This window comes from Eleutherodactylus coqui, chromosome 6, assembly GCF_035609145.1.
Source record: "Eleutherodactylus coqui strain aEleCoq1 chromosome 6, aEleCoq1.hap1, whole genome shotgun sequence".
Classification (NCBI taxonomy): Eukaryota; Metazoa; Chordata; class Amphibia; order Anura; family Eleutherodactylidae; genus Eleutherodactylus; species Eleutherodactylus coqui.
In genome coordinates, this window is record NC_089842.1 from 119,471,625 (window position 1) to 119,487,133 (window position 15,509).

General features: G+C 52.5%; 1 protein-coding gene across 2 annotated transcripts in view; it reads right to left on the reverse strand.

Moving 5' to 3' along the window:
* The window catches only part of CDC42BPB (CDC42 binding protein kinase beta), an 82,233-nt gene extending 76,384 nt beyond the window's left edge, over nt 1-5,849 (reverse strand). For both annotated transcript variants that reach the window (XM_066607489.1, XM_066607488.1), the window contains exon 1: nt 5,440-5,849. In XM_066607489.1, coding sequence (XP_066463586.1) covers nt 5,440-5,614 — 175 coding nt within the window. In that variant the 5' untranslated portion in view covers nt 5,615-5,849. The remainder of the gene's footprint in view (nt 1-5,439) is intronic.
* Between the last annotated feature and the right edge of the window lie 9,660 nt (nt 5,850-15,509).

The following is a 15,509-nucleotide window of genomic DNA, read 5'->3' on the forward strand; positions in this document are numbered from 1 at the left end:
CTAAGGCTAGGTTCACACAGCGTAGATTTGCCGCGGAAATTCCCTGTGGAATTCCGCTAGAGCAGTTCCGCCTGCGGCCACTAATCCTGGGTTGGGCCAGCCATGTGGGCGAGATTTGTCAAAACTCTTGTCCACATTGGACGGCCAATCTGCCGCAGAAACCAGCGCGGTTTCCCCAGCCGCAGCATGACTTTTTTTTCAGTTGCGGTCTCGCTCCTTTTTGTGGGAGCGCCTGCCACAATGAAAAAGCATGCGGCCAAGCTTCTCCAAAACCAAAAACTTTGAAGCTGCGCTTTCCTGGTGGAAATCTTGCGTTTTTTTTCGCTGCGGCAAAACCGCGAGATTTCCGTCTGGATTCCACCCTGTGTGAACCCAGCCTAAGCCTAACTTAACACAGGCGAGCACGATCAGGCTGGGATTCATGGCCCGATTTTGCGCTCGCCAACTTGCATATTCCCTGCGGGTGAGAGGAGTTTTTTTGCTCAAGACCGCCTTGCATCACTTCGGGGGAGTTTTCAATGGGAGACCTTGCGTTGCGCGCACCCAACATGCTGCCGCCACCGCCCTATTGATGGTAGTAGGAGATGTGATGCGAGGGCAGCGCCAAAGAGAGGGCATGAAGTCAGTTGTTTCCTGCATAGCAGTGCGATCTGGAAAATAAAAATGCGCTAATGTGTACGACCCCATTCAGAATATTAGTGTGTCTTGCAGCGCGATCTTCTCGCCCGTGTGACGCCGGCCTCGGGGCTCATTCACACACGTTTTGGTCTGTCAGCAGTGCCAGTTTTCACTGCATTAGTATGTGTGTTTATGTCCGCACTGCATCTGTATTTACTGCGTTATTCACCCACACCAAAAACCCCCAAAACACAAGATAGTCCAATTATTGTCCTCCGCTGCCTCCTGGCAACATCCGTAAAAACGTAAGAGAATATGTAGAAGACTATTTACGGTTTTCATGCGATCCCATAGACTTCTGTAAATATGGATGACAGGAGTTTTTATGCCCCTTTGAATACACCAAGGCAAATCAGTGGTGTCCGTAAGAAATATGGCGATAACGCTGGTCTCAAACCAAAAAACAACCTGTACGGTGCCTGACCGCCTGCGAGCCGCCATGTCACCTGCAGTACAGGGTAGTGCTGCACGCATCAGCCGGTAATAGACTGCAGGGGGGAACTGCTGAGGATGCAATCGTCCCATACTCAACCACAGAAAACAGGAAGGGAAAACCCCAGCCGAGCCGCGGCGAGCCCCCCGGACATATAGAGAGTGCGGCGCGGCCAGTCACGGTCTCCAAGCTGTGCTGATGCTACTACTCAGTGGGCTGGCTGTGGGCCTGCTGGGCATTGTAGTCCCAGCACAGATGTCTCCTGCTGCTCATAGACGTCTCCGGGTGGGATCACCACGTAGATTATAGGGCCTTTCACGCTGGACAGTATCGTTCGGACGCTGGCGGGCCGCGGGAACCTCAGTGGTAATCGCTGGCATGATCGTAACGATCATTAGTTCCTCGCTTGGACGGTGCAGACATAACCATACAACGATCGGCCCGTGTAGCCGGCAGGCGCTCAGTTACGGACTGTTCAGGCCAGGCTCACACCGGCGAATTCCCACTGCGGCATACACGGGCATTGGTTTATCACTCACAATTATGTATTCCGCGAGCGGGGGGAAAAAAATTAAAAAAGCCACACGATCTATTTTGCCGGATTCCGGATTCATTGCCTACAGGCTGGGGGCACCGCGTCATCACCAAGCATCAGCACAGGAAATACAGTAAACTGCAGTGCGTATGACCAACGGCGAGCCACCGCAGCCATGCGCAATACAACAGCTGAGCCTGGCGGCAGGTGGGCACAATCTCCGACCGCTTCAACCCCAGTCACTGGGCGACCACCGCCCATCGCTGGGGCGGCTGTCGGGGGTCCTGCACCCCTCAGTCATCATGTATAGGAGGGCCGGCCGCTTGTTATAACCTCCTGTGTGACGGGGCGTCTATAATCTTCTGCCAGGCTCCTGAGAAGTGGCAGTGCCAGTTCTGGGGGAACTTTTCTCTCCCTTTTTGATGGATCACAAGAGTCATTCAGGACTCTAAAAAAGCTGGGTGACACAACCTACATCACCCACTGACCGCAGAACTGGATGCCAACTGCCATGTCTGCCCCTACACACTAGATTTAATGCAGTAGTCTGCAGTCTGTGGACCCGAGTGTCTGCTGGCAGTTGTAGTTCACCAGATCACTGCATTAGTTACACCTTTTTCTATGCAGGTTTAATGCCAACTAATGAATAAACCGCAGTACATCTGCAGCGCTATGCCAACTGGCACCAGCTTGGCACCAATGACCACACCTCAGGCCGTACTCCATGGGGCCCAAAACCAAATAATTGTGGGTGATATCCTGGAGAATTACTATGGAATTTAGTTATGTGCTGCCACCCAGCTCCTGCCAACACATGCCCTGCAGTGCCATGTCACCTCATGTGCCAGGAGCTTGTCTTATGCCAGTGCCAGTAGTTCCCTTTGTAATACACAACCATGTCAAACGATGCCACTTTCACTCCTTGCTGCAATGGTCCCATATAATGCCTCCATGAAAATACCCAACCCCGCATTGGGCTGTTCTGGCACAGTGCCCAAGCCCCCCTGCAGTAAAAGGGGCAGCTAAGGTGACGCCCCCTGGTGCAAGCAGGTGGTTCACCATAGCCATGTACTATCTTGGCATGCACACGCGTGGAATATGTGGCAAGATAAAGCATAATCGTGTGCGCGCCAACGTGGCCGCCCATGGCAGATGGGTACAATGTATTACACTATACCGATACGGTGGTGTGAGCCCGGCCTAATCCAGAATGCCACCCATACCATCTAGCCGTGCTCTTTTACTAGTTTCAGCACCCCTGTGGTGATGTACCCCCCTTACACACACAGACGCTGCGGAGTGCCCCACGCCGTACAACATTGGTACGCATGCTAGATTATGTAATTCATTTCTGTAATGAGGAACAAGTCATTAGCTCCCAGCAGCGCCCGCCCCACGCAGATCGCTGCCACCCCCATCCCCCCCAGCGCTCAGCAGACGACTCATCCATCGCCTTTTACACGGAACTACAAAAGGGCGAACAATGACCCTGTACACCTACATAAGACGGATGAAGATGAGCGAGCGCATCACTGCACAGCCGGCAGCCATGTTTTCACAGAATGATCGTTTTTGCACAATTTTAACGATAATTTTCCTGCAATTTAGCACAAGACCCCGCTGTAGGACTCTGGGGGTGATACCCAGTCTCCTGCCACCTTCTAAGTGCCCAGTCCCATGCCAGTACTACACTACGAGACCCGGCTGTAGCACTCGGGGGTGATGCCCGTTCTCCTAGGTGCCCAGTCCTATGCCAGTACTACACTACAAGATACCACTGTAGCACTCGGGGGTGATGCCAGGCCTCCTGCCACCTTCTAGGTGTCCAGTCCCACGCCAGTACTACAAGATCCCACTGCAGCACTCCAGTGGTGATGCCTGCTCTCCTTCTAGGTGCCCAGTCCCATGCCAGTACTACACTACAAGAACCTGCTGTAGTACCTCGGGGGTGATGCCCAGTCTCTTGCCACTAGGTGTCCTGTCCCATGCCAGTACTACAAGATCCCTCTGTAGCACTCCAGGGGTGATGCCCGCTCTCCTAGGTGCCCAGTCCCATGCCAGTACTACACTATAAGACCCTACTGTAGCACCCTGGGGATGATGCCGGTTCTCCTAGCTGCACCGTCCCATGCCAGTACTACAAGACCCCACTGCAGCACTCCAGGGGTGATGCCGCTCTCCTTCTAGGTGCCCCATCCCATGCCAGTACTACACTATCCCACTGTAGCTCCACGGGGGTGATGCCCGCTCTCCTAGGTGCGCCATCCCATGCCAGTACTACACTATCCCACTGTAGCTCCACGGGGGTGATGCCCGCTCTCCTAGTTGCCCAGTCCCATGCCAGAACTACACTAAGATCCCACTATAGCACCCCGGGGATGACGCCGCTCCCCTAGCTGCCCCGTCCCATGCCGGTACAACACCCCCCCCACTGCAGCACTCCAGGGGTGATGCCGCTCTCCTAGGTGCCCCATCCCATGCCAGTACTACAATATCCCACTGTAGCTCCCCGGGGGTGATGCCCGCTCTCCTAGGTGCCCCATCCCATGCCAGTACTACAATATTCCACTGTAGCTCCCCAGGGGTGATGCCTGCTCTCCTTCTAGGTGCCCAGTCCCATGCCAGTACTATAAACCCTGCTGTAGCACCCCAGAGGTGATGCCCAGTGCCATGCCAGTACTACAAGACCCAGCTGCAGCACTCCAGGGGTGATGCCCGCTCTCCTTCTAGGTGCCTAGTCCCATGCCAGTACTACACTACAAGACCCCGATGTAGCACTCCAGGGGTGATGCCTACTCTCCTAAGTGCCCAGTCCCATGCCAGTACTACAAGACCCTGCTGTAGCTCCCCAAGGGTGATGCCCGCTATCCTAGGTGTCCAGTCCCATGCCAGTACTACACTACAAGACCCCGCTGTAGCACCCCAGGGGTTATGCCCAGTCCCATGCCAGTACTACAAGACCCCGCTGTAGCACTCCAGGAGTGATGCCCGCTATCCTAGGTGTCCAGTCCCATGCCAGTACTACACCACAAGAGCCCGCTGTAGCACCCCAGGAGTGATGCCCAGTCCCATGCCAGTACTACAAGATCCCACTGTAGCACTACGAGGGTGATGCCCGCTCTCCTAGGTGCCCAGTCCCATGCCAGTACTACACTACAAGAGCCCGCTGTAGCACCCCAGGAGTGATGCCCAGTCCCATGCCAGTACTACAAGATCCCACTGTAGCACTACGAGGGTGATGCCTGCTCTCCTTCTAGGTGCCCTGTCCCATGCCAGTTCTACACTATAAGACCCCGCTGTAGCACCCCAGGAGTGATGCCCAGTCCCATGCCAGTACTACAAGATCCCACTGTAGCACTACGAGGGTGATGCCTGCTCTCCTTCTAGGTGCCCTGTCCCATGCCAGTTCTACACTATAAGACCCCGCTGTAGCACTCCGGGGGTGATGCCCAGTCCCATGCCAGTACTACAAGACCCCGCTGTAGCACCCCAGGGGTGATGCCCGCTCTCCTAGGTGCCCAGCCACATGCCAGTACTCCACTACAAGAGCCTGCTGTAGCACCCCGGGGGTGATGCCCAGTCCCATGCCAGTACTACAAGACCCCGCTGCAGCACTCCAGGGGTGATGCCCGCTCTCCCAGGTGCCCAGTCCCATGCCAGTACTACACTATAAGACCCCGCTGCATCAACCCGGGGATGATGCCCGTTCTCCTAGCTGCCCCGTCCCATGCCAGCACTGCAGCACCCCGGTACCCACCATGCCCGGCCCATGCCCCCCGCCGCCGGCACTCACCCCACTCCAGGAACTCGCCGACATACTTGTCCCGCCGCAGCGTGGAGCCGCCGCACTCGGTGACCAGGCACAGCAGCACGTCCAGCAGCGTCTCCACGCTGAGCGCCGCCTCGTCCCGCTGCGGCCCGTCCAGCAGCAGCTGCTCCAGCTTCTTCAGCCGCACCCGCGCCGACATGTTGTGCGAGAAAATGTCCGGAGCCGCAGAGAAGAGTAATCCGGGCTGTAATCCCCGCACGGCGGAGGGCGCGGCTCTCTCCGCTCAGTCCGTGCCCCGGCGCCCTGCCCGCTGCCTGCCGCTGCCCGGGAACATGGCCCGCCGCCTTCCCCTCCCTGTGCCTGGGATTCGGGATCACCGAGCAGACCGGGAGAGCTGACCCAGCCCACCGGAAAGGGAAGGAATGTCCGAACCGACGTCACCACAATGCTGGAAGAGCCCTCTTCCGGTCACTGGGCAGCACTGCACATCCATAGGGAATAAAGGCTGGAGGACGGGGAGCCGCGAGGGACAGAAGAGCGCCAACCTCGAATCACAGACTGTCAGGAGGGGGTGGAAAGCCTTCCATTAAATATTATGGGTGGCACTGGCTGTATCTACGCTTCCCATGGATGGTAGCTCAGCTAGTATCTTGTCTGCAGCTGTATTTATGCCTTTCATGGGTGATACTGTCCGCTGAGCAGGTGTATCTAACCCTGCCATGTGTGCTATTGTTTGCTGAGCCATATATCTAAGCCTTTGATGTGTGATACTCTATCCTGAACTGTATATGATACTGTTTGATGAGCCGCCGTATCCAAGCCTCCTCGTCTGGTACTGGTTTTTCAGCTGCCATATCCAAGCCCGCCTCTTCTGGTATTGGTTATTCAGCTGCGTATCCAATATCGCCTCGTCTGGTATTGGTCGTTCAGCCGCGTATCCAATCCCGCCTCGTCTGGTATTGGTTGTTCAGCTGGCGTATCCAAGCCCGCCTCGTCTGGTACTGGTTGTTCAGCCGCGTATCCAATCCCGCCTCGCCTGATACTGGTTGTTCAGCCCTTGTATCCAATCCCGCCTCGCCCGATACTGGTTGTTCAGCCGCGTATCCAATCCCGCCTCGCCTGATACTGGTTGTTCAGCCGCGTATCCAATCCCGCCTCGCCTGGTACTGGTTGTTCAGCCGCGTATCCAATCCCGCCTCGTCTGGTACTGGTTGTTCAGCCCTCGTATCCAATCCCGCCTCGTCTGGTACTGGTTGTTCAGCCCTCGTATCCAATCCCGCCTCGTCTGGTACTGGTTGTTCAGCCGCGTATCCAATCCCGCCTCGTCTGGTACTGGTTGTTCAGCCGCGTATCCAATCTCGCCTCGTCTGGTACTAGTTGTTCAGCCGCGTATCCAATCCCGCCTCGTCTGGTACTGGTTGTTCAGCCGCGTATCCAATCCCGCCTCGTCTGGTACTGGTTGTTCAGCCGCGTATCCAATCCCGCCTCGTCTGGTACTGGTTGTTCAGCCGCGTATCCAATCCCGCCTCGTCTGGTACTGGTTGTTCAGCCGCGTATCCAATCCCGCCTCGTCTGGTACTGGTTGTTCAGCCGCGTATCCAATCCCGCCTCTTCTGGTACTGGTTGTTCAGCCGCGTATCCAATCCCGCCTCGTCTGGTACTGGTTGTTCAGCCGCGTATCCAATCCCGCCTCGTCTGGTACTGGTTGTTCAGCCGCGTATCCAATCCCGCCTCGTCTGGTACTGGTTGTTCAGCCGCGTATCCAATCCCGCCTCGTCTGGTACTGGTTGTTCAGCCGCGTATCCAATCCCGCCTCGTCTGGTACTGGTTGTTCAGCCGCGTATCCAATCCCGCCTCGTCTGGTACTGGTTGTTCAGCCCTCGTATCCAATCCCGCCTCGTCTGGTACTGGTTGTTCAGCCCTTGTATCCAATCCCGCCTCGTCTGGTACTGGTTGTTCAGCCGCGTATCCAATCCCGCCTCGTCTGGTACTGGTTGTTCAGCCGCGTATCCAATCTCGCCTCGTCTGGTACTGGTTGTTCAGCCGCGTATCCAATCCCGCCTCGTCTGGTACTGGTTGTTCAGCCGCGTATCCAATCCCGCCTCGTCTGGTACTGGTTGTTCAGCCGCGTATCCAATCCCGCCTCGTCTGGTACTGGTTGTTCAGCCGCGTATCCAATCCCGCCTCGTCTGGTACTGGTTGTTCAGCCGCGTATCCAATCCCGCCTCGTCTGGTACTGGTTGTTCAGCCGCGTATCCAATCCCGCCTCGTCTGGTACTGGTTGTTCAGCCGCGTATCCAATCCCGCCTCGTCTGGTACTGGTTGTTCAGCCGCGTATCCAATCCCGCCTCGTCTGGTACTGGTTGTTCAGCCGCGTATCCAATCCCGCCTCGTCTGGTACTGGTTGTTCAGCCGCGTATCCAATCCCGCCTCGTCTGGTACTGGTTGTTCAGCCGCGTATCCAATCCCGCCTCGTCTGGTACTGGTTGTTCAGCCGCCATATCCAAGCCCGCCTCGCCTGGTACGGTCTTTTACCGCTGTTTCCAAGCCCGCCTCGTCTGGTACTGGTTGTTCAGTCGCCATATCCAAGCCCGCCTCGTCTGGTACTGGTTGTTCAGCTGCTGTATCTAAGCTTATCATGTGTGATTCTGTGTGCTGTTACACCCAGACAACCTTGTGTACATTTGACAGGTCTTCTGCCTCCTCCTGCCCAAACTGCTGTTCTCAGGGAATGCTGAGGCTGCCATACATCCCGGGCATCACAGCAGCCATACATTGTAGTCCATAATGGCCGGGGTCCATCGAGCAGAAGCTGCTGTTTACTAGAGAAACTCAGCCCGATATCCTGCTTGCCATTGTGCGTTTTTCATTCCAAAGCTCCTGGCGTGGCTTTTGTGACAGCGCGAGCTGCAGGCGTGTATTTCACGTGTCAGAGGATCACAAGTGTTTCCCGTTGATTTCAGTGACGCACATCACACGGCGTACGGGTGCCATGCGATGTCTCTTAAGGTCCCATTGGAAACAATGGGCGAGGCGTTCCGCGGGGGCGAACGAAGATAGAACATGCTGTGAGATTTATCCACAAAGTATCGCTAGGAAAAAAACGCTAATGTGAATAAGTCTATTCAAAAGAATGGCGTCCATATTCACGCGTCTCGCAAGGCACAAAACACGCGTGAGATTCTCGCCCTTGTGAATGTAGCCTAAAATAAGCTACTTCAATAGGGATGTGAAAAAGAGTGCGCAAAATGCAAGGAGACGCGTGAGACGCTGCGTAATTGTGCGGGAAAATAAACGCATCTGGAACTCATTAGACTAATTAGCCCTTTCAATCGGTGCGTCTTTGTTGCCGCACGCAAACGAACATGCCTCGCGGGTGCAAAAAGTACAGTAAAGTACGCCGATGCACGCGCAAAAAAGCATTGTTCATTCTGCAAATATGATCATACACGCGTGTGAACGGGGCCTAAAAAACATAAGCATCAACCAAAAAATACTAGAATAAAAAATCCCATGTCTGAAGGAACCTTGTAGACCCCACATAGGAGGCCGGCTCGGGGGGGCTATACTGTAGATTTTCCATATTGCCACATTACTGATTGGTCTCCTCTGTTTAATTCATTTGTCCAGAAATGTTTCTTCCACAGAAGCCCCGGGGAGGTAAACCTGTCACTTGGACATAAGGGTAGAGTGACACTGAAGAGACAGAAGCTCCTGGGGCCAAGAGAAGCAGGGCAGGGGGGCCCTCCTTGCAGTCGCTTCACCGCCAGTAATTCATGCATGGATGGAAGTCTGTCAGTAAATGGCCCCTGGACAATATACAATGGACAACAGAGCAGCACAGGGTTTAATGGGTTAAAAGCAATACGATATTCATTCCTGGTAAGCTTATCTCCCATTAACATTCACATGCACTGTACAGAGAAAAGTATGAATGTCCTCTGGTATCATCTTAAACAGCATCTCCAGTCCTGGATGTAAATGGAGTTTCCCCAAATCACGTTAATTACATGTCTTTGTGTTATACCACCAATGTCTGATCGTGGGGGAAGCAAGGGCTGGGACGCCTAAGAATTAAAGAGGACCTGTGGCCAGCCTGAACCATGGATAGCATGAACCGTTCAGCCATGTTTGTTTCATCGTGAAACGCTGCGGTGCATCCGAAAAAATCTACGCAGAACCTTGCCCTGCCCCCAGTAGCCTAGACTGACCAGTCTCCCCCTACACACAAAGGATATGTCCACGCGGTGAAATATGACACAGAATTGTGGATTCGCCTCTAAACCGATGACAGAGATCCATAGGAAAAAAGGTTTGGTACAGTGTTAGCCAGTAGAGCAAAATGTGATTGTTCCCAACAAGAGAAACCAAGTAATCTTGTAGATATGATAGCTTTTAATGGCTAACAAAAATACATGATGTAATAGTAAGCTTTCGAACCTTTCAGGGTTCTTCTTTACTGATAAAGATGTGACTGGGAAATATGAGAAAGCTATAGCAGAGCTAGCACACAGGCCTGGTGACCTCCTAACACTAATTCAGAGACCATAAAACTGTCACATCTTCATCAGTGGACTATTTAAGTATGTATTTCACTACTCATCCTGTTGTGGTATTCTTTTAAGTGCAAATGAATCACATAAGTCATACATAAGTATGTATATGTATGTATATATATATATGCATGCCTCTTCGGATCTATTTTATTATGCCTGAGGAAGAACCCTGAGAGATTCGAAAGCTTGTTATAACATCATGTATTTTTGTTAGCCATTAAAGGGTATATGTACAAGATTACCTGGTTTCTCTTGCTGGGATCAATCACATAGAGAGTCATAGATAAGCCATGTGTTTCTACCGTGGAATTATTCCTGTCAATGGCCAAAATCCGCATACCAAATTTCTGCTGCGATTCCACACAGATCCACGTGAAGTAGTGACCTGTCAGTACTATATGCAGTAATGCATTGGAAATGCCACACACAGTTTTGACAATTGGCAGGATTGAATGGGTAGTCCAGTTGAAAACTGAATTTCAAAAAATTCCAGATCTGAAAGGTGTTTGCGCCATATTTATGCACAGCTGGTTATGGGTATAAATCTCACAGCGGTTAGTGGATATACCAATGCATTAGTTCAGATGGGCGTATTCCCGATGCGTAAAAATGGCTGGCTGGCAAAGATAGAGCACATGGTGCACATTCCCGCCGGCCGTTCTTACGGCGGCCAGGAAAGATAGTTCTGGAAGTATCTTTCCTTGTCAGAATACGCTGGCCGTCCCATAGACTCCTATGGGAGCTGCCAGGGAAAAGGGAGGTGGCAGGGAGTTTAGCAGCGTGTCTGCAAAACTCTCAACCCTCCATCCCTCCCCCTCTCCACCCCTTGCCGGGCTGTCTACAATAGGAGGGGCGGGAGCTCATGTGCTAAGCTCCTGCTCCCTCTCTGCCCCTTGTCGGCTGCCAGCAATGGGAGGGGGCAAGAGCTTAGCACATGAGCTCCCGTCCCCTCCCCTTGCCAATAGCCGGAGAGGGGGAGGCAGTTTAGCAGAGCTAAACTGTTTCCCCCTGCCCAATGGTATTCCGGGTGCAGCATATAATCGCCGCACTTGACCGTCTGAACGGGCGTTAACGCCCTTTCACGGAATTTTTGGCCACGCTGTGGCTGTGACACGGCCCAGCCGAAAATCTTGAAGCTCATTTGAATGAGATCTTCTTATTTGCATTTTTTAGTAAAAGCCCTTAAGATCTTACAGCACATCAAAGGTGACATTGTTGGAAGGTATTAGTCAGGAAAAGATGACTGAAGCATGTCCAAGACATCACCTATACCAGTGATAGCGAACCGGTTAGAGACCGAGTGCCCAAACTGCAACCCAAAACCCACTTATTTATCGTAAAGTGTCAACATGTCAGGGGGCGGGGCTTATCATGATGTATAATTTTTACCTCTGTCATTCTAAAAAGGACAGGGCCGCTTCAAAATAGAAAGGTTGCAGATTTTTGGATGCGGAAATGCTGCAGAATGTCCTCAGCAGCAAATACTGTGGAAAATTCTGCAGCATTTCCGCATCCAAAAAGCTGTCAAAATCTGCATGCTGTCAATTTTAAAACAGCCCTGCCCATTTCCACCACATGTAAATATACCCCAGCGGTAATAGTGCCCCCCCCCCCCAGCGAAAATAGTGACCCCCACCCCACACTGGCCCCAGCAGTAATAGTGAGCCCAGCCCCACCCCGCAGCGGCCCCAGCGGTAATAGTGACCCCCCCACAGCAGCCCCCAGTACAGTAGTGAAACCCTCTCCTCCTGGAAGCTCGGCTTCTCTTCTGCTCGACTATAATCCTGGCATACACTATGACGTCTGTGTGCTGCCGGATGCCTCCTCCATCTGCTCTCACGGAACCTAAGAGGAGACGTTGGGGGAGGGGGAGGAGGATCCTGGCTGCGCACTGACGTCACAGTCTGCGCTGGGATCAGCGTGGCTAGCAGCGAAGTTGAGTGAATACCGGCAGGGGAGCTGCAGCCCCTGCTGGCATTCACTGGTGGTGAGCGTCCGATGGCGGCGCGTGCCAGCAGGGAGTGCTCTGCGTGCCACCTCTGGCACGTGTGCCATAGGTTCGCCACCACTGACCTATACCATGGGACACAGTGAAGACATCATCAAGAAGTGGGTTACATTTGGCACAACCGTGACGTTACCAAAAACTGGACGTCTCTCAAAAATTGCTGAAAAGCCCAGAAGACAATTAGTTCGGGAGGCGAGCAAGAGGCCGATAGCAACAGTAAAGGGGTTTTCCAGGGAGAATACTCTGGATGACCTCTCCTCAGGATAAGTCAATAGTTAATTACCTGGCGTCTGTCGCTTGGCACCCCGACCGATCAGCTGCTCTGACCTCTGTTTTTGCGGTGCTGTCAGCGGGTGCTCAATCAGCTGATCGGTTGGGGTCCCGAGCAACAGACCCCAGCTGATCAATTATTGATGACCTGTTCTGAGGATAGGTCATCAATAGTATTCTCCCTGGAAAACCCCTTTAAAAGGGCTGCAGAAGTTCCTGACAAGTACTGGTTGTGTATTGCATGTGACAACCATCTTCTGTATTCTTCATATGTCTGGGCTGTGGGGGAGGGGGGCAAGATGGAAGCCATTTCTAACATCCAACTTTGGCTATGCCAAACCTCCATCAGGTCTGCCAGAGGTATGTGTGAGAACGTGTTCTGTCTGATGAGACCAAGGAGGGACTTTATGACCATAATTCCAACAGGTATGTTTATCACAAAGCCAATGCTGTGCATCACCAGAAGACCACCAGAAGACAGTGAAGATGGTGGGGGCAGCATTAGGCTTCAGGGATGTTTTTCTGCTGCTGGAACTGGGGCTTTAGTCAAGGTGGAGGGGATTATGAACAGCTACAAATAGCAGGCCATTTTGGCACGAAAACCTTCAGGCCTCAGATAAAAAGATGAAGATGAAGAGGAATTTCACAATTCAGCACAACAACGCAAAGCAGACCCCCAAATCACCAAAAGAATGGCTTCATCAGAAGTAGTTTTGGAATGGCCCAGGCAGAGCCCAGACCTGAATCCCATTGAAGATCTGTGGGTGACCTGAAGAGGGAGATAAACACGAGATGCCCTCGCAATCTTTTGCAAGGAAGAGTGGGCATAGATTGCCAAACCAAGATGTGCCATGCTGATAGACGTCGACCCCAAAACACTGAATGCTGCCACACAGACCATGGGTACATCAACAAAGTATTAGTTTTAGGGCGTGCAGATTTATGCAACCTTCATTATTTTCTTGTCTTTCTTTTTTTAAATTTTTGCCGCCCTAATAGATTTCAGTTTGTTTTTCAGTGGAATTGTACAGATAACGGGTCATAGTGAGGGTGGAAAGAAATCTGAAAACAATCATATTTGTTGAATTTTTTAACATGACAAAAACCACTACTATGGTATATTATCAGGGGTGTGTAGACTTTTTATAAGCACTGTACCTTTTTATCCTGTCCTCCATTTCTTATGTTTGCCCACATTGCTATTTCCCAAGAGGGCTGCCGCATCCCTGCCGATATACTGCTTGAAACTACAAGGTTTACAATTCCTTCCCGTATGCGTCCACACTAACCGCTGCCTTCCTATTGGTCAGCAATCTGGCCCCGAGAGCTGCAGAGGTAAAAAGCTGTCCCTGGTTGTTCCTACTGAGGAAGCCCGACCTGTAGAGCTGGAGGGCCGACGGGACGTATCCAAGGACAACCTGGGAATAAACACTTCTGATGTTCCAGAAAGTGATGGTTTATAGAGCTACAGCCACAAAACCCAAAGCAGAACCACATTGCAATCTTTATCATTCATTTGACAGCAACTTCGTGTAACCGGAATACCCCTTTAAGGCTGCCTGCACACGGCACGTCCGGATTCCGCGTGCAGGTTTCTGCCGTGGAAGACCTGCGATTCATCATGGAAATGAATTTAAAATGCTTGCGGACGATCATAGACTCGAGAGCCCAATGGTGCCATCCCCCACCTCCCTGCCTGGTCTCTAAGCATCCTGAGAAATATCCACCTACAAATCCGAAATGCATCTGCGATGTAATTCCATAGAGATCAACGGAGCCCGTCCATGTGGAATCCGTGCTAAAATGGAGCATGCTGCGATTTTTTTTCTTCTCATTTATATCATGAACCTGGTGACACATTCTCCTTATCAGTCCGTTCAGATGGCTTTTTTCCCCATCCAAGTGCTGTGTATGTCATGGACAGCACTCGGACCCATTGTAGCCAATTAGGCTGTTCACATGAGCATTTTTTTTGGTCTGCAGGAAAAAGATTGCAGCATCTTCTTCTATTCTGATCTGATTCATGGGTCAGAATCAGACATGCAATGTCCACTGCCCACAGGTGTCAGACAGCACATGGATGTGTGTCTGCTCGATGCCAGTTGTGCTTGAATATCTCGTCATCTGAATATGGCCTGGTGTGCAGAACAGGGTAGGTGGTAGACAGGAACAGAAGTCTTCCCATTTACTGTATGTACAAGACTTTTTATTTGGAGAAGTACAGGATAGGTAATACAATGTATGTACACAGTGACTCCACCAGCAGAATAGTGAGTGCAACTCTGGAGTAAGGTGTGGTTTGTTGGAGCTCCTCAGAGAACCAGGGTGTGGTTGCAGTCCCAGCTGGAAGCTTGTTTTGGATCCCAGGATCAGAGCACGTAGCTGGGCTTCCTTTTCTATGGAGTCCTGCAACTCCCCCCCCCCCCCCCCGGGCTTCGGTCGGAGGGGGGAAGTTCTGAGAAGGCAGCGACAACACCATCAGCGGCGCTGGCGGCATACGTGGTTTCAGCGGCAACAACCAGGAAAGCCGGAGCAGCTAGTAAAGCTGCGAAGAGAGAGGGTCCGGGTCGCAGGCGCAGTGACATGGCCCAGCAGGTTGGTGCAGCCGCATCTGACAGCGCCGGAAGCGAGATGATGACCCGCAGTCAAACTCTCAGCCAAATGCTCGGCAAAGGAGGTAAGCCGCAGTGGAGTGATCGTCGGAAAGGGGAATCTGTGGTAGAGCTGGCCTCCCGTCTGGCCACCAGCATGGCAGATTATGAGCGTGCGGGGAGAGAAATCCTCCTGCAGAAAGAGAAGCTGCGGTCAGCCAGGTCACTGAAGGACCAGACCGCCGCTAAAGGCAAAAGAGATGCAATCAGCAAGTCCATACAGGACTGTAAAAACTGTATACAAAGGTGCAAGGAAGAGAGGGACAGGATTCTGGAGCAAAGTGGTCCCTTTAGGGAAAAATTACTTAACAGTGATAGATTTTCCAAAATGGCGTCAGGATACAGTGGTCACAAGGAGGCTGATCACTCCAGCGATGGAGACAGCGGTGGTGACAGTACTGACGAGGATACCTATGAGGATAGCCTGAGAGAGCAGCCTGTTTGCTCAGGAGAGTAGACCCAGAGTGGCACTACAACCACCAGCAGCCTCCGGCCGGAGCAGGTTGAGCTGCCTGCAACCTCCGGGGATTCAGATGCGGAGGAAGACAAAAGCGATGGGGGTGCTTTAATAATGCAGCAGATACGGCTGTTGGAATCCCCCCTTAATAT